General features: G+C 53.5%; 1 protein-coding gene across 2 annotated transcripts in view; it reads left to right on the top strand.

Moving 5' to 3' along the window:
• Window positions 1–27,012, top strand: part of LOC149428158 (uncharacterized) — a 44,930-nt gene that overhangs the window by 15,589 nt on the left and 2,329 nt on the right. Inside the window, exons 6-14 of one of the 2 annotated variants that reach the window (XM_089667651.1) lie at window positions 392–598; window positions 1,128–1,372; window positions 4,218–4,806; window positions 9,850–12,239; window positions 16,945–17,043; window positions 22,366–22,455; window positions 25,525–25,647; window positions 25,878–26,006; window positions 26,873–27,001. In XM_089667651.1, the coding sequence (XP_089523777.1) occupies window positions 392–598; window positions 1,128–1,372; window positions 4,218–4,806; window positions 9,850–12,239; window positions 16,945–17,043; window positions 22,366–22,455; window positions 25,525–25,647; window positions 25,878–26,006; window positions 26,873–27,001 (4,001 nt within the window). Of the gene's footprint in view, window positions 1–391; window positions 599–1,127; window positions 1,373–4,217; window positions 4,807–9,849; window positions 12,240–16,944; window positions 17,044–22,365; window positions 22,456–25,524; window positions 25,648–25,723; window positions 26,007–26,872; window positions 27,002–27,012 lie in introns of those variants that run through there. The other variant, XM_089667652.1, reaches the window with a different exon arrangement.

Here is a 27,012-nt window from a genome sequence, read left to right as displayed (position 1 = left end):
GAAAAGCCCCTTTTTTCTTCTTTGCTCTAACCACGTGGGTTTTGGCTGCCAGGGCCTCGTGTAAACCATAACAAACCTCATGGGATCTGGTGAGGACACCACTGAAGGGCCTACAAGGAGGACAAGGCAGAAGAAGCCGGCCTCCGGTGATGGCTTATAATGTAAAATGGCGGCATGGTTTTCCAAGCAGGGATGGACAGACCAATGGGATTGGGGGAACTCCTGGTGCTGATGGTGTTGTCTGTTTTATGTAAGGACAAAGTCCTCACCATAACAGGATTGGAAGAATTGCTCTGCTCTATGGGGGGAACGTGGCTGGGGGAGGAGCTGGTCTGGTCCAATGATGTCATTTCCTTAGACCGGTACAGAAGAACCGTACTGTATTTTTCAGGTTCCATCTTCCGGAGGTGAAGGTCCAGCAGGTGAGGAAAGTTTTTGAACAATGCTGCTTGTCTCGTTGTAACGACGAAGAGCAACAACTGCTGCGAAAACACCTGAGGCTCTCACCGCAAGCGGCCAAACCCTCCGAGACGGACCTGGTGCGGGCGGCTGTTATGGTGAGCAGGATGCAGAGACATTGGGCCCCTCCGGCCTCCAGGTGGGTTGCTGGCGGCATAATGACGACTTTTCATATTACGAGTTGTACTTCTCTGTGGTCGCCTTCGTTGTTGGAAGCCGTGGCTTCTGTAGACTGCACTGATGGTGGCCAAGAAGCCTCAAGCATCTCTCTGCACCTTGGGATAACTGGCTCTATCATTGGCTGCATCTTCAGTATGCACCTGCGGTCCTGGACAGTTATTTGGCTGTTGGGGTATAAAGGAATGATTGGCTTGGCTCCGCCCACTCTCCTGAGATGAGGAATTTTATTGGATATGTGATGGAATGAGCCATGTGATTACCTTCTGTTCTTAGGAGACCTTCTATTATGGGGTTGGCCTTCTGAACGGGGAGAGGGATCCCCGGAACGTTGTGTGTAGCCCCTCTGCTGCACTGGAGGGGGTGATGAAGCTATGTGGGTGGAGCCACGCACAGCCATGGGTTGGGTTTTGGGTGGTTGTCTGTGACCATAAAATCTGACTGTACCACGAAATGAGGTCTAAGGAGCCACCTTTTGTCATTTTCACCAGTTTCCCTTCCGGGGACGCAGACCTCCAGGGGCCGAGGGGTGACAGTGAGGACAGCAGTGCCGACGTGGCCCTCGTGGGTGAGAAGGAGATGTGTTTTAAGAAGACTGAAGATGCCTATCCTGTCAGCATTAACCGTGCTGGCCCAGGCACCAAGGCCTGTAAGAGAATATCCAAGGCGCACGGCGCGTACTGCTATAAACGCTGGAGGGCGCAGCAGTACAGAATGCGGATGGATGATGTCATCGGTGAGCAGAACGTTCTTCTATGCGGTCCCGTTTTACGGGTTGGGTGGGTTTTTTTTTTCATACCAGGCCCTTCGGATAAAAAAGGTTTGAGGTTCCCACCCAAAGGGTCTGGTATGAATTTTAATGGGGAACCCCCCCAAAAAAATCTAGGGAAAAAGCATAAGACCACCCCCACTAAAAATCCATAGCAGACCGTTATTGGAGGATGCAGATTGGCAGGTCAGGAAAGGGTGTGTTCCCCTTGTCACCCCTCCCCACATGCCCTTAACATGGGGGTTGTACCTTGCCACGCCCTCACAAAACACCTTGTCCCCATGCTGGTGACTACAAGGGCCTCTGGCCCAGTGTTGGTGGGGGAGGGGCAGTTATAGGAATCTGGAAGTCCCTTTCAACCAGGGGCGGACTGACCATTTGGAAACTCGGACACTGCCCGAGGGCCCAGGGTCAGTAGGGGGCCCCATGAGATGCACCTTTTTCATAGGCTTTCTTGAGTTTGGGCAAGGACACAGGGGCCACATGATCCCTTATTGCCCGGGGGCCCCATGAGTTGTCAGTCAGCCCCTGCTTTCAACAATGACCCACAATTTTTAGATCCATGTCAATCCCAATGTCCAATGAAAGGGAAAACCTGATGACCCTAAAGGTATGGCAGCTCCCTGAGCTATCATGGGCAATGTATGGAAAGGGGCGGGAATAGTGGTGACCTCATTGCCCAAATATGGCCACGGTTATATCTGGACCATGTTATTTCCCAAACAGGACCATGTGGCCGTATTTAGACAGCAATGTGACCCATGCCCCCAACCCTTTCCTCATGGCTGAGGACTTCCGAGTGGTTGGTCATGGCAACTGCTGCTTCCTTAGCAACCATTGAAGCTGTCACATTCGGCCATGCTAAATGCCCTAAACACTCAGCCCATCCCTATTCTGCAGTGTGGAGGGATTTTTTTTCTTGTTTTTGGGTCTCCTGTACCCCTAACCTTTCCTTCGCAGGTCAATTGAGCCAATAAATCTCAAGGAAAGGATTGTAGGGTCTGATACAGTCAGGTCCATAAATATTGGGACACGGACACAATTCTAACATTTTGGGCTCTATACACCACAATGGATTTGAAATGAAACGAACAAGATGTGCTTTAACTGCAGACTGTCAGCTTTAATTTGAGGGTATTTACATCCAAATCAGGTGAACGGTGTAGGAATGACAACAGTTTGCATAGGTGCCTCCCACTTGTTAAGGGACCAAAAGTAATGGGACAGAATAGTAATCCTAAATCAAACTTTCACTTTTTAATACTTGGTTACAAATCCTTTGCAGTCAATGACAGCCTGAAGTGTGGAACGCATAGACATCCCCAGACGCTGGGTGTCATCCCTGGTGATGCTCTGCCAGGCCTTTACTACAACTGTCTTCAGTTCCTGCTTGTTCTTGGGGCATTTTCCCTTCAGTTTTGTCTTCAGCAAGTGAAATGCTCAATCGGATTCAGGTCAGGTGATTGGCCATTGCAGAACATTCCACTTCTTTGGTGTCTTTTGCAGTCTGCTTTGGGTCATTGTCCATCTGCACTGTGAAGCGTCCAATGAGTTGTGAAGCATTTGGCTGAATATGAGCCGATAATATTCCCGAAACACTTCACAATTCATCCGGCTGCTTCTGTCAGCCGTCACATCATCAATAAATACAAGAGAAGCAGTTCCATTGGCAGCCATACATGCCCACGCCATGACACTACCACCACCATGATCACTGATGAGGTGGTATGCTGAGGACCATGAGCAGTTCCTTCTCCATCCTCTTCTCTTCCCATCACTCTGGTACAAGTTGATGTCGGTCTCATCTCTCCATAGGATGTTGTTCCAGAACTGTGAAGGCTTTTTTACATGTCGTTTGGCAAACTCTAATCTGGCCTTCCTGTGTTTGAGGCTCACCAATGGTTTCCATCTTGTGGTGAACCCTCTGTATTCACTCTGGTGAAGTCTTCTCTTGATTGGTGACTTTGACACACATACACCTACCTCCTGGAGGGTGTTCTTGATCCGGCCAACTGTTGTGAAGGGTGTTTTCTTCACCAGGGAAAGAATTCTTCGCTCATCCACCACAGTTGTTTTCCGTGGTCTTCCGGGTCTTTTGGTGTTGCTGAGCTCACCGGTGCGTTCCTTCTTTTTAAGAATGTTCCAAACAGTTGTTTTGGCCACGCCTAATGTTTTTGCTATCTCTGATGGGTTTGTTTTGTTGTTTCAGCCTAATGATGGCTTCACTGATAGTGACAGCTCTTTGGGTCTCATCTTGAGAGTTGACAGCAACAGATTCCAAATGCAAATAGCACACTTGAAATGAACTCTGGACCTTTTATCTGCTCATTGTAATTGGGATAATGAGGGAATAACACACACCTGGCCATGGAACAGCTGAGAAGCCAATTGTCCCATTACTTTTGGTCCCTTGACAAGTGGGAGGCACATATGCAAACTGTTGTAATTCCTACACCGTTCACCTGATTTGGATGTAAATACCCTCAAATTAAAGCGGACAGTCTGCAGTTAAAGCACATCTTGTTCGTTTCATTTCAAATCCATTGTGGTGTATAGAGCCAAAAATGTTAGAATCGTGTCCATGTCCCAATATTTATGGACCTGACTGTATATTAGTGAGCGGTTGAGTAGCTATGGGGCCGGTCACCATTAAGAAAGCTAGGAGGACCGATTTAAAATCCAGCAGCCCTTACGTGGGTATTGGTACATCGGGTTCAGAGAAGAAACTTGGGAATTTGTAGAGGATTGGAAAGTGGAGAACCATCCAAGTTATAAATATTGGATATTGAGCCCATTGTTCCTATCTCTTTAGGACGCTTCAAAAGGAGCCTACCAACAGAAGAACAGATCCAGTCCTACATTAAGGTGCAAGGCTGGAAGGTCAATGTCCCGAAAGTCCAGGATATTCTGGAGAACTGGAAGCCCAGCATAGATCGAGATAAGGCGGATCTTACCAAAGAAATAGAAAGGCTGGTGGACTCCCAGGACTGGAAAGGACTGGCCATCGTGGAGGACAGAGTTGGGAACACCGGAGAGACGCTCATCACTACTCTGCCGTTCCAGAAAGGAGACGTTGTGTGTGACTGCCATGGAGCCGTGGTGAGCCATGAACGAGGAGAGGAGATTTTGAACTCCATCGCTCCGGGAGAGATGTGCTACTTGTATTTCTTCAAGGACAAAAAACAACAGAAGAGGCTTTGCATCGACGCCCAAAACGTCCCATGTCCCTGCCACCCCAGACTGTCCACCTACGGCAGAAAGATAAACCATTCCAAGAAGAAGCCGAACCTCAAACCCGAAGTGAGATATCTGAAGAACGGCACCTCTCCCGTGATACTGTTGATAGCCAAGGAGGACATCGATGTGGGAACTGAGCTCACCTTCGACTATGGAGTGACCATGTAAGACCTTTAAGACTTTTTATAAAGATGTAGATTATATGCAATGCATTCCTGGCCTTCAACCCCACCAATGAAAGGTTAAAGCTGGACTCCAGACATGGATATCTTGGGATAGTTACATTGGTCCTGCCTGGTATACATACTTGTCCAATCCCTATGGAAGGGAAGAATCACTATATTAGCCATTGCTACTAGCGATCTTCACTATCCTCCAGATCCAGAGTGGCTGCCCTGCTGCATAGTGACCACCAGGGGCGGACTGGCCATTTGGAAATTCGGGCACTGCCCGGGGTCATGAGATGCACCTTTTTCATAGGCTTTTTTGAGTTTGGGCAAGGACACGGGCCCCATGATCCCCTATTGCCCGGGGGCCCCATGAGTTGTCAGTCCGCCCCTGGTAACCACAGGCTGCCATTTTGAGAATGCCTTATAGTTTTCTCAATGGATGCAAGGTGTTTTCTGATTGGACGAGATGGAGATCATGATGTCACCTTATCTAATCGGAGAACTCTTTGCATCCATTGATCGAATAGTGCCCATGCCAAGCGATCGATCCACTTTATTTCCACCTTATCCAGTCATAAAACTCTTTGTATCCATTGGAAGAATGGTGCCCATGCCAAGCGATCGATCCACTTTATTTCCACCTTATCCAGTCATAAAACTCTTTGTATCCATTGGAAGAATGGTGCCCATGCCAAGCGAGCGACCTGTGTAGCAGGGTAGTCAGAAGATGGCGAGGATCACTAGTCGTAGAAACTACTGCAGTGATTTCCTGCTTCCATGTGGATCAGCCAGGTATGGAATTTGTAGACTTACTCTGGTCCAAGATGGTCCAACGTAACAATGCAAAGATTTCCATACCTGGAATTCAGCAAAAATATCCATACCTGGAATTCGGCAAAAATATCCATACCTGGAATTCGGCAAAAATATCCATACCTGGAATTCGGCAAAAATATCCATACCTGGAATTCAGCAAATACAGTGGGGCAAAAAAGTATTTAGTCCCCACCAATGGTGCAAGTTCTCCCACTTACAAAGATGAGAGAGGCCTGTAATTGGCATCATAGGGAGACCTCAACTATGAGAGACAAAATGAGAAAACAAATCCAGACAATCTCATTGGCTGATCTGGAAAGAATTTATCTGCAAATTATGGTGGAAAATAAGTATTTGGTCACCTACAAACCATCAAGATTTCTGGCTCTCACAGACCTGGACCTTCTTCTTTAAGAGGCTCCTCCTCCTGCACTCATTACCTGTATCAATGGCACCTGTTTGAGGTTGTTATCAGTATAAAAGACACCTGTCCACAACCTCAAACAGTCACACTCCAAACTCCACTATGGTGAAGACCAAAGAGCTGTCGAAGGACACCAGAAACAAAATTGTAGACCTGCACCAGGCTGGGAAGACTGAATCTGCAATAGGCAAGCAGCTTGGTGTGAACAAATCAACTGTGGGAGCGATAATTAGAAAATGGAAGACATACAAGACCACTGATAATCTCCCTCCATCTGGGGCTCCACGCAAGATCTCACCCCGTGGGGTCAAAATGATCACAAGAACGGTGAGCAAAAATCCCAGGACCACACGGGGGGACCTAGTGAATGACCTGCAGAGAGCTGGGACCAACGTAACAAAGGCTACCATCAGTAACACACTACGCCGCCAGGGACTCAGATCCTGCAGTGCCAGACGTGTCCCCCTGCTTTAGCCAGTACATGTCCGGGGCCCGTCTGAAGTTTGCTAGAGAGCATTTGGATGATCCAGAAGAGGATTGGGAGAATGTCATATGGTCAGATGAAACCAAAATAGAACTGTTTGGTAGAAACACAACTCGTCGTGTTTGGAGGAGAGAGAATGCTGAGTTGCATCCGAGGAACACCATACCTACTGTGAAGCATGGAGGTGGCAACATCATGCTTTGGGGCTGTTTCTCCGCAAAGGGACCAGGACGACTGATCCATGTACAGGACAGAATGAATGAGGCCATGTATCCTGAGATTGTGAGTGCAAACCTCCTTCCATCAGCAAGGACATTGAAGATGAAACGTGGCTGGGTCTTCCAACATGACAATGATCCCAAACATACCGCCCGGGCAACGAAGGAGTGGCTTCGTAAGAAGCATTTCAAGGTCCTGGAGTGGCTTAGCCAGTCTCCAGATCTCAACCCCATAGAAAACCTTTGGAGGGAATTGAAAGTCCGTGTTGCCCAGCGACAGCCCCAAAACATCACTGCTCTAGAGGAGATCTGCATGGAGGAGGAGATCTGCATGGAGGATGGGCCAACATACCAGCAACAGTGTGTGCCAACCTTGTGAGGACTTCCAGGAAACGTCTGACCTCTGTCATTGCCAACAAAGGATATATAACAAAGTATTGACATGAACTTTTCATATTCACCAAATACTTATTTTCCACCATAATTTGCAAATAAATTCTTTCCAGATCAGCCAATGTGATTGTCTGGATTTGTTTTCTCATTTTGTCTCTCATAGTTGAGGTCTCCCTATGATGCCAATTACAGGCCTCTCTCATCTTTGTAAGTGGGAGAACTTGCACCATTGGTGGGGACTAAATACTTTTTTGCCCCACTGTATATCCATACCTGGAATTCAGCTTGAGTCAGATGACCTGACTGAAGGAATATCTGGTCTAATTGGCCAATGATGGGCCTGAGCCTAATCACATCTACATATCAACACACACCTGTGTTGACCAGGTCTGGGTTGTCTGTGAAGGTTCTCTGTCCTCCAAGTCATGGTATCTCAAGTAATAGTCACATTAATCTGGACTTGTTCTCTAATGTTGATGGCGTTTCGTTGCTCTGGTTCTAATGATTGTCAGGAAGATACCCCAACCTTTATATCCACCCAGGTAGAACCTTCATCCAATCACTATGGAAGGTGTAAATGTAGGTTGTCCAAGAACAGCATGGGAGGTATGAGAGTTGTGGAACACCCCTCTGTTCTAGCGACCTCATCCCATGCTTGGTGTCCAGGGGTCTGCATAGGTGTTGGTCTTTTTAGTCAATGGCTGAAGGCGTGAATGTCTTGTCATGGTGTAGAGATGTTACAATAGCTCCCAGTTTGACATCCTGTTCAGGGATTATTATTCCAGTCAGATGTTGATGGTCTCTTCTACACCTCTCGAGAACCAGTTGTCCAAAGTATGTCCTTGAAAGAATGTTTTGGGGGTTTTTTTTCCAGTAAGGTTGTAGGAAGACCGTTGAGTCTCGGCCTGTAGAATTTGCCTTCCTATGTTGAGCCTTTCATTGTTGAGCGGTTGTCTCCTCAATGAACTGGTCCTTGTAGTCCTCACTACACCGCACTGCATATACCAAATGACTTGGCTTGTGTTGGGTCTTATGGATGTCCAAGCTTCTGTAGAATTTGCCTTTCTATGTTGAGCCTTTCATTGTTGAGCGGTTGTCTCCTCAATGAACTGGTCCTTGTAGTCCTCACTACACCGCACTGCATATACCAAATGACTTGGCTTGTGTTGGGTCTTATGGATGTCCAAGCTTCTGTAGAATTTGCCTTCCTATGTTGAGCCTTTCATTGTTGAGCGGTTGTCTCCTCAATGAACTGGTCCTTGTAGTCCTCACTACACCGCACTGCATATACCAAATGACTTGGCTTGTGTTGGGTCTTATGGATGTCCAAGCTTCTGTAGAATTTGCCTTCCTATGTTGAGCCTTTCATTGTTGAGCGGTTGTCTCCTCAATGAACTGGTCCTTGTAGTCCTCACTACACCGCACTGCATATACCAAATGACTTGGCTTGTGTTGGGTCTTATGGATGTCCAAGCTTCTGTAGAATTTGCCTTCCTATGTTGAGCCTTTCATTGTTGAGCGGTTGTCTCCTCAATGAACTGGTCCTTGTAGTCCTCACTACACCGCACTGCATATACCAAATGACTTGGCTTGTGTTGGGTCTTATGGATGTCCAAGCTTCTGTAGAATTTGCCTTCCTATGTTGAGCCTTTCATTGTTGAGCGGTTGTCTCCTCAATGAACTGGTCCTTGTAGTCCTCACTACACCGCACTGCATATACCAAATGACTTGGCTTGTGTTGGGTCTTATGGATGTCCAAGCTTCTGTAGAATTTGCCTTCCTATGTTGAGCCTTTCATTGTTGAGCGGTTGTCTCCTCAATGAACTGGTCCTTGTAGTCCTCACTACACCGCACTGCATATACCAAATGACTTGGCTTGTGTTGGGTCTTATGGATGTCCAAGCTTCTGTAGAATTTGCCTTCCTATGTTGAGCCTTTCATTGTTGAGCGGTTGTCTCCTCAATGAACTGGTCCTTGTAGTCCTCACTACACCACACTGCATATACCAAATGACTTGGCTTGTGTTGGGTCTTATGGATGTCCAAGCTTCTGTAGAATTTGCCTTCCTATGTTGAGCCTTTCATTGTTGAGCGGTTGTCTCCTCAATGAACTGGTCCTTGTAGTCCTCACTACACCGCACTGCATATACCAAATGACTTGGCTTGTGTTGGGTCTTATGGATGTCCAAGCTTCTGTCCCAATGTATTGCTGGGCTTGAAGGACACAATGATGAGTGGGTTCATTCCTGGGTAATCAGAGCCAAGTCTTCATGTGTGGATGCCAGTATCAGACAGGTGATGGGATGTACTTGTGGAAGGTACTTGAACCTTCCAGTTTTGGGAAGTGGAAGGGTGAATGTTTCTGTATGCAAGAGTGAGTGATCGGTGACCTTTCTAGGAGGACCAGACCTAACCAAGTTCCCTGGAGTATTGGAGGGGGAGAAGAGAATAAAGAGCTGTGTCTCCGACCAGCTTCCAAATTGGAGAGGCCATTACCTTCCCTTATAGCATCACCAGGCTCATACAGGTACGGGGCAGATGCAGGGAGGTCAGCTCCTGCCCCATCCCCCGCCCCCAGAACTGCATCTCCCAAGATGAAAGCCAGCATTCCTATTCCTGCCATGTTTGCTTAGATTATTTGACACCCTTTGAGTGATTTGTGTCCAAATATTATTTTCTTTGCTGCTTTTTTGTGTATTTCAGGCACACTCAACAGAAACATACGGCACATCAGCAAGTGACACTCAATTCTGGGCATGAGCCATCCAGGCCAATAGAACAGGTCTCGCATGTTCCCCAGGAGATGGAGCGGGTCTCGCATGTTCCCCAGGAGATGGAGCGGGTCTCGCATGTTCCCCAGGAGATGGAGCGGGTCTCACCTGTTCCCCAGGAGATGGAGCGGGTCTCACCTGTTCCCCAGGAGATGGAGCGGGTCTCACCTGTTCCCCAGGAGATGGAGCGGGTCTCGCCTGTTCCCCAGGAGATGGAGCGGGTCTCGCCTGTTCCCCAGGAGATGGAGCGGGTCTCGCCTGTTCCCCAGGAGATGGAGCGGGTCTCGCCTGTTCCCCAGGAGATGGAGCGGGTCTCGCCTGTTCCCCAGGAGATGGAGCGGGTCTCGCCTGTTCCCCAAGAGATGGAGCGGGTCTTGCATGTTACCCAAGAGATGGAGCGGGTCTCTCGTGTTACCCAAGAGATGGAGCGTGTCTCACATGTTACCCAGGAGATGAAACAGGTCTCGCATGTTGCCCAAGAGATGGAGAGGGTCTCGCAAGTTCCTCAGGAGATGGAGCAGGTCTCACAAGTTCCTCAGCAGATGGAGCAGGTCTCACAAGTTCCTCAGCAGATGGAGCAGGTCTCACAAGTTCTTCAGCAGATGGAGCAGGTCTCACAAGTTCCTCAGCAGATGGAGCAGGTCTCACAAGTTCCTCAGCAGATGGAGCAGGTCTCACAAGTTCCTCAGCAGATGGAGCAGGTCTCACAAGTTCCTCAGCAGATGGAGCAGGTCTCACAAGTTCCTCAGCAGATGGAGCAGGTCTCACAAGTTCCTCAGGAGATGGAGCAGGTCTCACAAGTTCCTCAGGAGATGGAGCAGGTCTCACAAGTTCCTCAGGAGATGGAGCAGGTCTCACAAGTTCCTCAGGAGATGGAGCAGGTCTCTTTTGTTCCCCAGGAGATGGAGCAGGTCTCTCTTGTTCCCCAGGAGATGGAGCAGGTCTCTCTTGTTCCCCAGGAGATGGAGCAGGTCTTGCAAGTTCCTCAGGAGATGGAGCAGGTCTCTTTTGTTCCCCAAGAGATGGAGCAGGTCTCTCTTGTTCCCCAGGAGATGGAACAGGTCTCTCTTGTTCCCCAGGAGATGGAACAGGTCTCTCTTGTTCCCCAGGAGATGGAACAGGTCTCTCTTGTTCCCCAGGAGATGGAACAGGTCTCTCTTGTTCCCCAGGAGATGGAACAGGTCTCTCTTGTTCCCCAGGAGATGGAACAGGTCTCTCTTGTTCCCCAGGAGATGGAACAGGTCTCTCTTGTTCCCCAGGAGATGGAGCAGGTCTCTCTTGTTCCCCAGGAGATGGAGCAGGTCTCTCTTGTTCCCCAGGACATGGAGCAGGTCTCTCTTGTTCCCCAGGACATGGAGCAGGTCTCTCTTGTTCCTCAGGAGATGGAACAGGTCTCGCAAGTTCCTCAGGAGATGAAGCAGGTCTCGCAAATTCCCCAGGAGATGGAGCAGGTCTCGCAAGTTCCCCAGGAGATGGAGCAGGTCTTGCGTGCCCATCAGGAGCAGGAGATGCAGCGGGTGTCACATGTCTCTAAGGAGCTGGGGTTGATGTCAATTGTCTCCCAGGAAATGGAGACAGTGTCCCATGTCTCCCAGGGGCAGGAGAGGGAGCAGGTCTCACCTGTCCCCGAGGTGCAGGAGATGGAGCAGCTCTTAGATGTCCAACAGGAACAGAAGATGAAACCGGTGTCACATATTCCCCAGAAGCCAGAGCTGGAGCCGGCGTCGCCTGTCCCCCAGGAGCTGGAGCCGGCGTCGCCTGTCCCCCAGGAGCTGGAGCCGGCGTCGCCTGTCCCCCAGGAGCTGGAGCCGGCGTCGCCTGTCCCCCAGGAGCTGGAGCCGGCGTCGCCTGTCCCCCAGGAGCTGGAGCCGGCGTCGCCTGTCCCCCAGGAGCTGGAGCCGGCGTCGCCTGTCCCCCAGGAGCTGGAGCCGGCGTCGCCTGTCCCCCAGGAGCTGGAGCCGGCGTCGCCTGTCCCCCAGGAGCTGGAGCCGGCGTCGCCTGTCCCCCAGGAGCTGGAGCCGGCGTCGCCTGTCCCCCAGGAGCTGGAGCCGGCGTCGCCTGTCCCCCAGGAGCTGGAGCCGGCGTCGCCTGTCCCCCAGGAGCTGGAGCCGACGTTGCATGCCCACCATGAGCAGGAGGCAGCGTCTTATGTTCCCCGGGACCAGGAACAGAAGTCCCTTGTCCCAAATCTGCTGCAGACCTTGCATGTCCTCCAGGAGCAGGACACGGAGCGGACCTTCCATGACTCCATAGAGCAGGAGCGGGTCTCGTTGGAGGAATCCATCTGTGATCTGCATGAAGATGATGGCACCAATCTCCTTGGTAAGTGCCAAATTGTTTTGAGGTATTATACCCCCCTCTCCGGTGTCCCCTGTCTCCTACCTCCCCTCCATTCCCTGTAATAGAAGAGGTATTATACCCCCCTCTCCGGTGTCCCGTGTCTCCTACCTCCCCTCCGTTCCCTGTAATAGAAGAGGTATTATACCCCCCTCTCTGGTGTCCCGTGTCTCCTACCTCCCCTCCGTTCCCTGTAATAGAAGAGGTATTATACCCCCCTCTCCGGTGTCCCGTGTCTCCTACCTCCCCTCCAATCCCTGTAATAGAAGAGGTATTATACCCCCCTCTCCGGTGTCCCGTGTCTCCTACCTCCCCTCCATTCCCTGTAATAGAAGAGGTATTATACCCCCCTCTCCGGTGTCCCGTGTCTCCTACCTCCCCTCCGTTCCCTGTAATAGAAGGATTATACCCCCCTCTCCGGTGTCCCGTGTCTCCTACCTCCCCTCCGTTCCCTGTAATAGAGGAGGTATTATACCCCCCTCTCCGGTGTCCCGTGTCTCCTACCTCCCCTCCGTTCCCTGTAATAGAAGAGGTATTATACCCCCCTCTCCGGTGTGCCGTGTCTCCTACCCCCCCTCCGTTCCCTGTAATAGAAGAGGTATTATACCCCCCCTCTCCGGTGTCCCGTGTCTCCTACCCCCCCTCCGTTCCCTGTAATAGAAGAGGTATTATACCCCCCTCTCCGGTGTCCCGTGTCTCCTACCTCCCCTCCCTGTAATAGAAGAGGTATTATACCCCCCTCTCCGGTGTCCCGTGTCTCCTACCTCCCCTCCAATCCCTGTGATAGAAGACGTTTTATACCCCCCTCTCCGGTGTCTCCCACTTTCCTTCCATTCCAGTACTGCAGCCCCTGTAAGACTTTTTCGTGTTGGACACTTCCCAGAGTGTCATGGCCATCCTGTGCGATGGTTCCTCCCTCTGGCCCCTCTGTCACTTCTGAGTCTTTTACTGATGCAGGGGTTGGAGGTAAAAGCCAATGTTCAGTTCAGTGTTCAGTTCAGTTCAGTGTTCAGTTCAGTGTTCAGTTCAGTGTTCAGTGTTCAGTTCAGTGTTCAGTTCAGTGTTCAGTTCAGTGTTCAGTTCAGTGTTCAGTTCAGTGTTCAGTTCAGTGTTCAGTTCAGTGTTCAGTTCAGTTCAGTGTTCAGTTCAGTGTTCAGTTCAGTGTTCAGTTCAGTGTTCAGTTCAGTGTTCAGTTCAGTGTTCAGTTCAGTGTTCAGTTCAGTTCAGTGTTCAGTTCAGTTCAGTGTTCAGTTCAGTGTTCAGTTCAGTTCAGTGTTCAGTTCAGTTCAGTGTTCAGTTCAGTTCAGTTCAGTGTTCAGTTCAGTTCAGTGTTCAGTTCAGTGTTCAGTTCAGTTCAGTGTTCAGTTCAGTTCAGTTCAGAGTTCAGTTCAGTTCAGTGTTCAGTTCAGTTCAGTGTTCAGTTCAGTTCAGTTCAGTGTTCAGTTCAGTTCAGTTCAGTGTTCAGTTCAGTGTTCAGTTCAGTGTTCAGTTCAGTTCAGTTCAGTGTTCAGTTCAGTGTTCAGTTCAGTGTTCAGTTCAGTGTTCAGTTCAGTTCAGTGTTCAGTTCAGTGTTCAGTTCAGTGTTCAGTTCAGTGTTCAGTTCAGTGTTCAGTTCAGTTCAGTGTTCAGTTCAGTTCAGTGGGGTACATGGACATCCAACACTACCAGACATTTTAAATGGCAAAGCATTGAATGCCCCAATGCTGCAGCAGTAGAACAGGTAAGTAGGAGGCACAGACCACCATGGATAAGGAACTGTACGAGCTGTTCTGTTGTGTTGGCCTTCCATGGTTTGCGCCTTCCAAGGTGTGAGGCCGTCTTCGGTGTAAGGCCGCCGTTAGTGTGGGGCCTTCCGCGGTGCCATCCAAGGTGTTGGCCTTTCTAGGTGTTGGCCTTTCTAGGTGTTGGCCTTTCTAGGTGTTGGCCTTTCTAGGTGTGGGGCCTTTGTTGGTGTGGGGCCGTCGTTGGTGTGGGGCCGTCGTTGGTGTGGGGCCGTCGTTGGTGTGGGGCCGTCGTTGGTGTGGGGCCGTCGTTGGTGTGGGGCCTTCTGTGGTGCCTTCCATGGTGTGGGCCTTCCAAAGTGTTAGCCTTCCATGGTGTGGGCCTTTCAACGTGTGAGCCTTCGTTGGTGTGGGGCGTTCGTTGGTGTGGGGCTTTCGTTGGTGTGGGGCCGTCGTTGGTGGGGGGCCGTCGTTGGTGGGGGGCCTTCGTTGGTGTGGGGGCTTCGTTGGTGTGGGGCCATTGTTGGCGTGGGGCCTTCCATGGTGTGGGCCTTCCATGGTGTGGGCCTTCCATGGTGTCGGCCTTCCAACGTGTGAGCCTTCGTTGGTGTGGGGCCTTCGTTGGTGTGGGGCCGTCGTTGGTGTGGGGCCGTCGTTGGTGTGGGGCCTTCGTTGGTGTGGGGCCTTCGTTGGTGTGGGGCCTTCGTTGGTGTGGGGCCGTCGTTGGTGTGGGGCCTTCGTTGGTGTGGGGCCTTCGTTGGTGTGGGGCCTTCGTTGGTGTGGGGCCTTCGTTGGTGTGGGGCCTTCGTTGGTGTGGGGCCGTCGTTGGTGTGGGGCCTTCGTTGGTGTGGGGCCTTCGTTGGTGTGGGGCCTTCGTTGGTGTGGGGCCGTCGTTGGTGTGGGGCCGTCGTTGGTGTGGGGCCGTCGTTGGTGTGGGGCCTTCTGTGGTGCCTTCCATGGTGTGGGCCTTCCAAAGTGTTAGCCTTCCATGGTGTGGGCCTTTCAACGTGTGAGCCTTCGTTGGTGTGGGGCGTTCGTTGGTGTGGGGCGTTCGTTGGTGTGGGGCGTTCGTTGGTGTGGGGCCGTCGTTGGTGGGGGGCCGTCGTTGGTGGGGGGCCTTCGTTGGTGTGGGGGCTTCATTGGTGTGGGGCCATTGTTGGCGTGGGGCCTTCCATGGTGTGGGCCTTCCATGGTGTGGGCCTTCCAAAGTGTTAGCCTTCCATGGTGTGGGCCTTCCAACGTGTGAGCCTTCGTTGGTGTGGGGCCGTCGTTGGTGTGGGGCCGTCGTTGGTGTGGGGCCTTCGTTGGTGTGGGGCCTTCGTTGGTGTGAGGACTTCGTTGGTGTGTGGCGTTCGTTGGTGTGGGGCGTTCGTTGGTGTGGGGCGTTCGTTGGTGTGGGGCCGTCGTTGGTGGGGGGCCGTCGTTGGTGGGGGGCCGTCGTTGGTGGGGGGCCTTCGTTGGTGTGGGGCCATTGTTGGCGTGGGGCCTTCCATGGTGTGGGCCTTCCATGGTGTGGGCCTTCCATGGTGTGGGCCTTCCAAAGTGTTAGCCTTCCATGGTGTGGGCCTTCCAACGTGTGAGCCTTCGTTGGTGTGGGGCGTTCGTTGGTGTGGGGCGTTCGTTGGTGTGGGGCCTTCGTTGGTGTGGGGCCTTCGTTGGTGTGGGGCCTTCGTTGGTGTGGGGCCTTCGTTGGTGTGGGGCCTTCGTTGGTGTGGGGCCTTCGTTGGTGTGGGGCCGTCGTTGGTGTGGGGCCGTCGTTGGTGTGGGGCCTTCTGTGGTGCCTTCCATGGTGTGGGCCTTCCAAAGTGTTAGCCTTCCATGGTGTGGGCCTTTCAACGTGTGAGCCTTCGTTGGTGTGGGGCCTTCGTTGGTGTGGGGCCGTCGTTGGTGGGGGGCCGTCGTTGGTGGGGGGCCTTCGTTGGTGTGGGGGCTTCGTTGGTGTGGGGCCATTGTTGGCGTGGGGCCTTCCATGGTGTGGGCCTTCCATGGTGTGGGCCTTCCAAAGTGTTAGCCTTCCATGGTGTGGGCCTTCCAACGTGTGAGCCTTCGTTGGTGTGGGGCGTTCGTTGGTGTGGGGCCTTCGTTGGTGTGGGGCCTTCGTTGGTGTGGGGCCTTCGTTGGTGTGGGGCCTTCGTTGGTGTGGGGCCGTCGTTGGTGTGGGGCCGTCGTTGGTGTGGGGCCGTCGTTGGTGGGGGGCCTTCGTTGGTGTGGGGCCTTCGTTGGTGTGGGGCCTTCGTTGGTGGGGGGCCTTCGTTGGTGTGGGGCCTTCGTTGGTGTGGGGCCTTCGTTGGTGTGGGGCCTTCGTTGGTGTGGGGCCTTCGTTGGTGTGGGGCCTTCGTTGGTGTGGGGCCATTGTTGGCGTGGGGCCTTCCATGGTGTGGGCCTTCCATGGTGTGGGCCTTCCAAAGTGTTAGCCTTCCATGGTGTGGGCCTTCCAACGTGTGAGCCTTCGTTGGTGTGGGGCGTTCGTTGGTGTGGGGCCTTCGTTGGTGTGGGGCCTTCCATGGTGTGGGGCCTTCGTTGGTGTGGGGCCGTCGTTGGTGTGGGGCCGTCGTTGGTGTGGGGCCTTCGTTGGTGGGGGGCCTTCGTTGGTGTGGGGCCTTCGTGGTGGGGGGCCTTCGTTGGTGGGGGGCCTTCGTTGGTGTGGGGCCTTCGTTGGTGTGGGGCCTTCGTTGGTGTGGGGCCTTCGTTGGTGTGGGGCCGTCGTTGGTGGGGGGCCGTCGTTGGTGGGGGGCCGTCATTGGTGGGGGGCCGTCGTTGGCGGGGGGCCGTCGTTGGCGGGGGGCCTTCGTTGGTGTGGGGCCTTCGTTGGTGTGGGGCCTTCGTTGGCGTGGGGCCTTCCATGGCGTGGGGCCTTCCATGGTGTGGGCCTTCCATGGTGTGGGCCTTTTTGCTTTGCATGTTTTTAGCCTTACGGACGTTAAGTGTGGCCGCCTTCTGATTTCTCTTTTTACTCTCCGTACCTCAAGAGTCGGAGTCCATGGAGGCTGAGCAGGATGAGGATGCCGACAGCGAACAGTCAGCGCCATCGTGGGTTGAGCTCCAGGCCGGGTCTGGAGGATCTAGCAGTAAGTAAAAATCTCTTTCCACGACTGCAGAACACACTCTGTGGCCCTTGATTTGGGGCCCTGGCTTTGGGGTCGTACATTTTGCTCCACTATAGGGAACAATGGTGTATTCTGGTGGTCTCAGGGTCCATGCTTGTGATGATGGAGGTCAGTATGTGAGTTCCTCAGGATTGACCTCTCCCCCTAGACATGGAACCAGGCCACACAATCCACATCGACCTCTCCCCCCTAGACATGGAACCAAGCCACACAATCCACATCGACCTCTCCCCCTAGACATGGAACCAAGCCACACAATCCACATCGACCTCTCCCCCTAGACATGGAACCAAGCCACACAATCCACATCGACCTCTCCCCCTAGACATGGAACCAGGCCACACAATCCACATCGACCTCTCCCCCTAGACATGGAACCAAGCCACACAATCCACATCGACCTCTCCCCCTAGACATGGAACCAAGCCACACAATCCACATCGACCTCTCCCCCTAGACATGGAACCAAGCCACACAATCCACATCGACCTCTCCCCCTAGACATGGAACCAAGCCACACAATCCACATCGACCTCTCCCCCCTAGACATGGAACCAGGCCACACAATCCACATCGACCTCTCCCCCTAGACATGGAACCAGGCCACACAATCCACATCGACCTCTCCCCCTAGACATGGAACCAAGCCACACAATCCACATCGACCTCTCCCCCCTAGACATGGAACCAAGCCACACAATCCACATCGACCTCTCCCCCTAGACATGGAACCAGGCCACACAATCCACATCGACCTCTCCCCCTAGACATGGAACCAAGCCACACGATCCACATCGACCTCTCCCCCCTAGACATGGAACCAAACCACACGATCCACATCGACCTCTCCCCCTAGACATGGAACCAAGCCACACGATCCACATCGACCTCTCCCCCTAGACATGGAACCAAGCCACACAATCCACATCAACCTCTCCCCCTAGACATGGAACCAGGCCACACAATCCACATCGACCTCTCCCCCTAGACATGGAACCAGGCCACACAATCCACATCGACCTCTCCCCCCTAGACATGGAACCAGGCCACACAATCCACATCGACCTCTCCCCCTAGACATGGAACCAAGCCACACAATCCACATCGACCTCTCCCCCTAGACATGGAACCAAGCCACACAATCCACATCGACCTCTCCCCCTAGACATGGAACCAAGCCGCACAATCCACATAGACCTCTCCCCCTAGACATGGAACCAAGCCGCACAATCCACATCGAGCTCTCCCCCTACACATGTAACCAGGCCGCACAATCCACATCGACCTCTCCCCCTAGACATGGAACCAAGCCACACAATCCACATCGACCTCTCCCCCTACACATGGAACCGAGCCACACAATCCACATCGACCTCTCCCCCTAGACATGGAACCGAGCTACACAATCCACATCGACCTCTCCCCCTAGACATGGAACCGAGCTACACAATCCACATCGACCTCTCCCCCTAGACATGGAACCAGGCCACACAATCCACATCGACCTCTCCCCCTAGACATGGAACCAGGCCACACAATCCACATCGACCTCTCCCCCTAGACATGGAACCAGGCCACACAATCCACATCGACCTCTCCCCCTAGACATGGAACCAGGCCACACAATCCACATCGACCTCTCCCCCTAGACATGGAACCAGGCCACACGATCCACATCGACCTCTCCCCCTAGACATGGAACCAAGCCACACGATCCACATCGACCTCTCCCCCTAGACATGGAACCAGGCCACACGATCCACATCGACCTCTCCCCCTAGACATGGAACCAAGCCACACGATCCACATCGACCTCTCCCCCTAGACATGGAACCAAGCCACACGATCCACATCGACCTCTCCCCCTAGACATGGAACCAGGCCACACGATCCACATCGACCTCTCCCCCTAGACATGGAACCAAACCACACGATCCACATCGACCTCTCCCCCTAGACATGGAACCAAGCCACACGATCCACATCGACCTCTCCCCCTAGACATGGAACCAGGCCACACGATCCACATCGACCTCTCCCCCTAGACATGGAACCAGGCCACACGATCCACATCGACCTCTCCCCCTAGACATGGAACCAAACCACACGATCCACATCGACCTCTCCCCCTAGACATGGAACCAGGCCACACAATCCACATAGACCTCTCCCCCTAGACATGGAACCAAGCCACACAATCCACATCGACCTCTCCCCCTAGACATGGAACCAAGCCACACAATCCACATCGACCTCTCCCCCTAGACATGGAACCAAGCCACACAATCCACATCGACCTCTCCCCCTACACATGTAACCAGGCCACACAATCCACATCGACCTCTCCCCCTAGACATGGAACCAAGCCACACAATCCACATCGACCTCTCCCCCTAGACATGGAACCAAGCCACACAATCCACATCGACCTCTCCCCCTAGACATGGAACCAGGCCACACAATCCACATAGACCTCTCCCCCTAGACATGGAACCAAGCCACACAATCCACATCGACCTCTCCCCCTAGACATGGAACCAGGCCACACAATCCACATCGACCTCTCCCCCTAGACATGGAACCAGGCCACACAATCCACATCGACCTCTCCCCCTAGACATGGAACCAAGCCACACAATCCACATCGAGCTCTCCCCCTAGACATGGAACCAGGCCACACAATCCACATCGAGCTCTCCCCCTAGACATGGAACCAGGCCACACAATCCACATCGACCTCTCCCCCTAGACATGGAACCAGGCCACACAATCCACATCGACCTCTCCCCCTAGACATGGAACCAAGCCACACAATCCACATCGACCTCTCCCCCTAGACATGGAACCAGGCCACACAATCCACATCGACCTCTCCCCCTAGACATGGAACCAGGCCACACAATCTACATCGACCTCTCCCCCTAGACATGGAACCAGGCCACACAATTCACATCGACCTCTCCCCCTAGACATGGAACCAGGCCACACAATCCACATCGACCTCTCCCCCTAGACATGGAACCAAGCCGCACAATCCACATCGACCTCTCCCCCTAGACATGGAACCAGGCCACACAATCCACATCGAGCTCTCCCCCCTAGACATGGAACCAAGCCGCACAATCCACATCGACCTCTCCCCCTAGACATGGAACCAAGCCGCACAATCCACATCGAGCTCTCCCCCTACACATGTAACCAGGCCGCACAATCCACATCGACCTCTCCCCCTAGACATGGAACCAAGCCACACAATCCACATCGACCTCTCCCCCTACACATGGAACCGAGCCACACAATCCACATCGACCTCTCCCCCTAGACATGGAACCAGGCCACACAATCCACATCGACCTCTCCCCCTAGACATGGAACCGAGCTACACAATCCACATCGACCTCTCCCCCTAGACATGGAACCAAGCCACACAATCCACATCGACCTCTCCCCCTAGACATGGAACCAGACCACACAATCCACATCGACCTCTCCCCCTACACATGTAGCCAGGCCACACAATCCACATCGACCTCTCCCCCTAGACATGGAACCAAGCCACACAATCCACATCGACCTCTCCCCCTACACATGGAACCGAGCCACACAATCCACATCGACCTCTCCCCCTAGACATGGAACCAGGCCACACAATCCACATCGACCTCTCCCCCCTAGACATGGAACCAAGCCACACAATCCACATCGACCTCTCCCCCTAGACATGGAACCAGGCCACACAATCCACATCGACCTCTCCCCCCTAGACATGGAACCAAGCCACACAATCCACATCGACCTCTCCCCCTACACATGGAACCAAGCCGCACAATCCACATCGAGCTCTCCCCCTACACATGTAACCAGGCCACACAATCCACATCGACCTCTCCCCCTAGACATGGAACCAAGCCACACAATCCACATCGACCTCTCCCCCTACACATGGAACCGAGCCACACAATCCACATCGACCTCTCCCCCTAGACATGGAACCAGGCCACACAATTCACATCGACCTCTCCCCCTAGACATGGAACCAGGCCACACAATCCACATCGACCTCTCCCCCTAGACATGGAACCAGGCCACACGATCCACATCGACCTCTCCCCCTAGACATGGAACCAAGCCACACGATCCACATCGACCTCTCCCCCTAGACATGGAACCAGGCCACACGATCCACATCGACCTCTCCCCCTAGACATGGAACCAAACCACACGATCCACATCGACCTCTCCCCCTAGACATGGAACCAGGCCACACAATCCACATAGACCTCTCCCCCTAGACATGGAACCAGGCCACACAATCCACATCGACCTCTCCCCCTAGACATGGAACCAAGCCACACAATCCACATCGACCTCTCCCCCTAGACATGGAACCAAGCCACACGATCCACATCGACCTCTCCCCCTAGACATGGAACCAGGCCACACGATCCACATCGACCTCTCCCCCCTAGACATGGAACCAGACCACACGATCCACATCGACCTCTCCCCCTAGACATGGAACCAGGCCACACAATCCACATCGACCTCTCCCCCTAGACATGGAACCAGGCCACACAATCCACATCGACCTCTCCCCCTAGACATGGAACCAAGCCACACAATCCACATCGACCTCTCCCCCTAGACATGGAACCAGGCCACACAATCCACATCGACCTCCCCCCTAGACACGGAACCAGGCCACACAATCCACATCGACCTCTCCCCCTAGACACGGAACCAGGCCACACAATCCACATCGAGCTCTCCCCCTAGACATGGAACCAAGCCACACAATCCACATCGACCTCTCCCCCTAGACATGGAACCAAGCCGCACAATCCACATCGACCTCTCCCCCTAGACATGGAACCAAGCCGCACAATCCACATCGACCTCTCCCCCTAGACATGGAACCAGGCCACACAATCCACATAGACCTCTCCCCCTAGACATGGAACCAGGCCACACAATCCACATCGACCTCTCCCCCTAGACATGGAACCAGGCCACACAATCCACATCGAGCTCTCCCCCTAGACATGGAACCAGGCCACACAATCCACATCGAGCTCTCCCCCTAGACATGGAACCAGGCCACACAATCCACATCGAGCTCTCCCCCTAGACATGGAACCAGGCCACACAATCCACATCGAGCTCTCCCCCTAGACATGGAACCAGGCCACACAATCCACGTTGGCCAATGTCTTTTATCGGTACGACTTGCTGCGTGTTCTTGGAGGTGAATGTGGACTTCTTCTGATTCCTCTTTACTTTCAGTTTCTGTGGATTCGGAGCCAATGGAGACTGAGGACGGAGCTGATTTTGACCTGCCAGGGCCATCGTGGGCTTCACCCCAAGGGTCTAGAGGTAAGAAGGAGTCTGCTTCTATGTCCTCGCTGTAAAGTCACCCCAGCACTTGTAGTTTCAAATTTGCTGTCCCCTCTTCCTGCCATTTTGATATTTGCATAACTCCTCCCACTGCTTGCATCTGGGCTATGGGCCCTTGAGTGGAGTACAGAGGCGGGGTGCTGTGATGTTTTCAGGAAGCTATGTACATATCCTCCCACTATCCATGGTTTGCCTGCATTGCAAAGAGAAGCACAGAGACCCAGTAATGACATGACCATGGTGGTCTCACTCCAGGCCGGGTCAGAAGGGTCTGCATGGGAGCAGAAATCGGTTCTGTAATCTGCTGCCTTCCCTGATCTGCAGAACACAAACCAGTTCCGGGTCATTCAGTGCCCAGAGCCAAGATGCCATTGTGCACCCCCACCTCCCGGCATCTATCGGGGGGGGGGGGGGGTTGGTTGGGAGAGTAGGATGTAGTATTCTTCCATCCCGCAGTGACATAGAATGTAATGGGGCCGGGGTGCGGGGTCGTAAACTGGGCCCTCCCTCTGCGCTGCAGGAAACGGTGGGTGTGGTCTTCTTTTGTGCTGGATATAGGCTGCGGGTTTTGGGGGCCGGTGGTGAGTGGGGCCGCAGTTTGGGGGCCGGTGGTGAGTGGGGCCGCAGTTTGGGGGCCGGTGGTGAGTGGGGCCGCAGTTTGGGGGCCGGCGGTGAGTGGGGCTGGATTTTGGGGGCCGGTGGTGAGCGGGGCCGCAGTTTGGGGGCCGGTGGTGAGTGGAGCCGAAGTTTGGGGGCCGGTGGTGAGTGGGGCCGCAGTTTGGGGTCGGTGGTGCGTGGGGCCGGAGTTTGGGGTCCGGTGGAGAGTAGGGCCGGAGTTTGGGGTCCGGTGGAGAGTGGGGCCGGAGTTTGGGGTCCGGTGGTGATTTGATCCGGAGTTTGGGGGCCGGTGGTGATTTGAGCCGGAGTTTGGGGGCCGGTGGTGATTTGAGCAGGAGTTTGGGGGCCGGTGGTGATTTGAGCCGGAGTTTGGGGGCCGGTGGTGATTTGAGCCGGAGTTTGGGGGCCGGTGGTGAGTGGGGCCGCAGTTTGGGGGCCGGTGGTGAGTGGGGCCGCAGTTTGGGGGCCGGTGGTGAGTGGGACCGGAGTTTGGGAGCCAGTGGTGAGTGGAGCCGGGGTTTGGGGGCCGGTGGTGATTGGAGCTGGAGTTTAGGGGCCGGTGGTGAGTGGGGCCGCAGTTTGGGGGCCAGTGGTGAGTGGGGCCGCAGTTTGAGGGCCGGTGGTGAGTGGGGCCGCAGTTTGGGGGCCGGTGGTGAGTGGAGCCAGAGTTTGGGGGCCAGTGGTGAGTGGGGACGGAGTTTTGGGGCGCACCAGTGCACAAAGCAAGGTCCATAAAGACATGGAAGAGCCAGTTTGGGGTGGAGGAACTTGACTGTCCTGCACAGAGTCCTGACCTCAACCCCATAGAACACCTTTGGGATGAATTAGAGCGGAGACTGCGAGCCAGGCCTCCTCCCCCGACATCAGTGCCCCTCCCCCGACATCAGTGCCCCTCCCCCGACATCAGTGCCTGACCTGACAAATGTGCTTCTGGAAGAATGGTCCAACCTTCCCATAGACACCCTCCTAAACCTTGTGGACGGCCTTCCCAGAAGAGTTGAAGCTGTTATAGCTGCAAAGGGCGGGGCCAACTCAATATTGAACCCTAGGGACTGAGACTTGGGGGCCATTAAAGGTCATGTGTGGGGAAAGGGCGGGGCCAACTCAATATTGAACCCTACGGACTAAGACTGGGGGGTCATTAAAGGTCACGTGCATGGGAAGGGCGGGGCCAACTCAATATTGAACCCTACGGACTAAGACTGGGAGGCCATTACAGGTCATGTGTGTGGAAAGGGCGGGGCCAACTCAATACTGAACCCTATGGACTAAGACTGGGGGGCCATTAAAGGTCATGTGTGTGGAAAGGGCGGGGCCAACTCACTATTGAACCCTACGGACTAAGACTGGGGGGCCATTAAAGGTCGTGTGTGCAAAGGCCGGCGGCCCAATACTTGGGGCAATATGGTGGACATCGTATTCTGTCACTGATACCTTCTCTGTAGAGGAGGAGTCTGTACCAACAATGGAGATGGCCTGGATCAGGGCTTCATCTAGTTTAGTGAGTGGCAGCGTTAGTGTGTCCTCTCATGGAAATGGGAGAAGTCCTGAAAGTCGCACATTGCTGCAAAACCCCCATAAGGTGTAGGACAGCCTCATTCTGCATTCCAACCAGGCCACGCCCCCAATGTGTTTCAGTCCTCCCACGGAGCTAAGTCATAGGGATCCCCTTCCTTTTCTTTTCTTTTTTTTAGCGGAGCTGATCGGACTGCAGGTAGGTGGGTGTAAACGCGGACACAAGCTCCATACGGGTGAATGGCGGAGGGGTCTGGTCAGGCATACCTGAAATACCTGAGAGGTGGACCTGATGAATAAAATCAGGAGATTTCCAATAACCTTTCCCACCAAATGAAAGCCCGATCTGTCCTGAACAAAGCGTGGTACAATCCACCCGGGACCCGAATAGTTGGGACGAGACGGGCAGTTGGACCAACACGGGACGATACGGGCAGTTGGACCAACACGGGACGATACGGGCAGTTGGACCAACACGGGACGATACGGGCAGTTGGACCAACACGGGACGATACGGGCAGTTGGACCAACACGGGACGATACGGGCAGTTGGACCAACACGGAACGATACGGGCAGTTGGACCAACACGGAACGATACGGGCAGTTGGACCAACGCGGAACGATACGGGCAGTTGGACCAACACGGAACGATACGGGCAGTTGGACCAACACGGGACGATACGGGCAGTTGGACCAACACGGGACGATACGGGCAGTTGGACCAACACGGGACGATACGGGCAGTTGGACCAACACGGGACGATACGGGCAGTTGGACCAACACGGGACGATACGGGCAGTTGGACCAACACGTGTCAAAGCTGCATGATTGGCTTGGGGCATTTATGGTTTGTTTTGACCTCAGTCATGAAGGGGTTAAGTTGTGTTTTTTTTTTTGTTTTTTTTTCTCCTAGGCCCGACCTTCCCCCCACAGCCAGAATCTGAGGATGAGATGTCATCAGAGGAAGAGCCATTGGACCTTTCCTGCTCTGCCCTAGCCCCCCCTAGTCCCCTACCATGGTCTGGAGAGTCTAGAGGTAGGTAGACCTCTCTCACCTTGTCTGGGATGTACACCACCTCGACACTTCTGAATCTGCTCCTTCCTCTCACTAGGTTCACCAGCCTGGGAGTTCAGGACCGATGGAAGCTGGATCAGGGTGGAGAGCCGGGGGGATGGGGGATGCATTAGAGACTCGTTTTAGAAAAGAAATTCAAATCTGAATGTTTGTTGTATCAATAATTCGGGTTTTTCTTTTCTTTCTTGAAGACCCGACTCTCACCCTACAGATGGAGTCTGAGAGCGAGGATGAGACTTCATCGATGGAAGAGCCGTTGGACTTTTCCTGCTCGGCCCCAGCCCCCCTCAGTCCCCTGCCGTGGTCTGGAGGGTCTGGAGGTACGTAGAGATCTCTCACCTTGTCTGTGATGTACGCCACCTCGGCACTTCTGTGTAGTTATCACGTACCTGGTGATGGAGGCCAATGGAGAGAGGGCTTCCCTTGCGGCTAAGTTCCGGACTCCCCTGAGAGTGGGACAGCGGGAGTCAGGCCCAAAGTGGCGCAGGTGGCCTGTAGGAGTGCTGGTTGGTGGTCCACTCAGAAGCACAGCTGATATATGGAGATAGGTCTGCAGACAGGAGGCCCCTGTGCGTGGTATGCAAGTCCTTCCGGGATTTAGATGTTTACTGAGTAGTCGGTTCAAGCCAAGGTCAGGTACCAGGTGGGAATCAGAGCAGGATGTAGTCAGATGGGATAGCCGAGGTCATACACAGAGGAGAGAGAGTATCCGTAACCCAGGCTGAGGTCCGATCAGGGGTAAGGCAGAGTAGACAGGTCCAGGGGCAAGCTGAGTGGGTAACAGGAAATCACAGATCAGAATCACAGGAAATAGGAACCAGGAACAGGGCACGGGGAGCTAGAGATCATCCAGCAACTAGAGGAAGTGATGAGCCTCCTTATAAAGGCCGTCTGGCACCAGACTGAGGCTGATGTGTACTTCTGCGGCCATGTAGAATACTGGCAGAAATGCCAGATCTTCTAGAACTCCTGCTGTGGACAGGACCCTGACAGTAGCTCTGAATCTTCTCCTTCCTTCCTTCCTCTCGCTGGGTTCACCTGCCTGGGAGTTCAGGACCGATGAATGCTGGTTCAGGGTGGAGAGCCGGGGGGATGGGAAATGCATTAGAGACTCGTTTTAGAACAGAAATTCAAATCTGAATATTTGTTGTATCAATAATTCTGGTTTTTGTTTTCTTTCTTGAAGACCCGACTTTCACCCTACAGATGGAGTCTGAGAGCGAGGATGAGACTTCATCGATGGAAGAGCCGTTGGACCTTTCCTGCTCTGCCCAAGCCCCCCTCAGTCCCCATGCGTGGTCTGGAGGGTCTAGAGGTACGTAGGCA

This window comes from Staurois parvus, unplaced genomic scaffold (genome assembly GCF_062004578.1).
Source record: "Staurois parvus isolate SC_StPar_1 unplaced genomic scaffold, SC_StPar_1.0 ptg003464l, whole genome shotgun sequence".
In the NCBI taxonomy this organism is placed as follows: domain Eukaryota; kingdom Metazoa; phylum Chordata; class Amphibia; order Anura; family Ranidae; genus Staurois; species Staurois parvus.
This window is presented reverse-complemented; position numbering and strand designations above follow the sequence as displayed.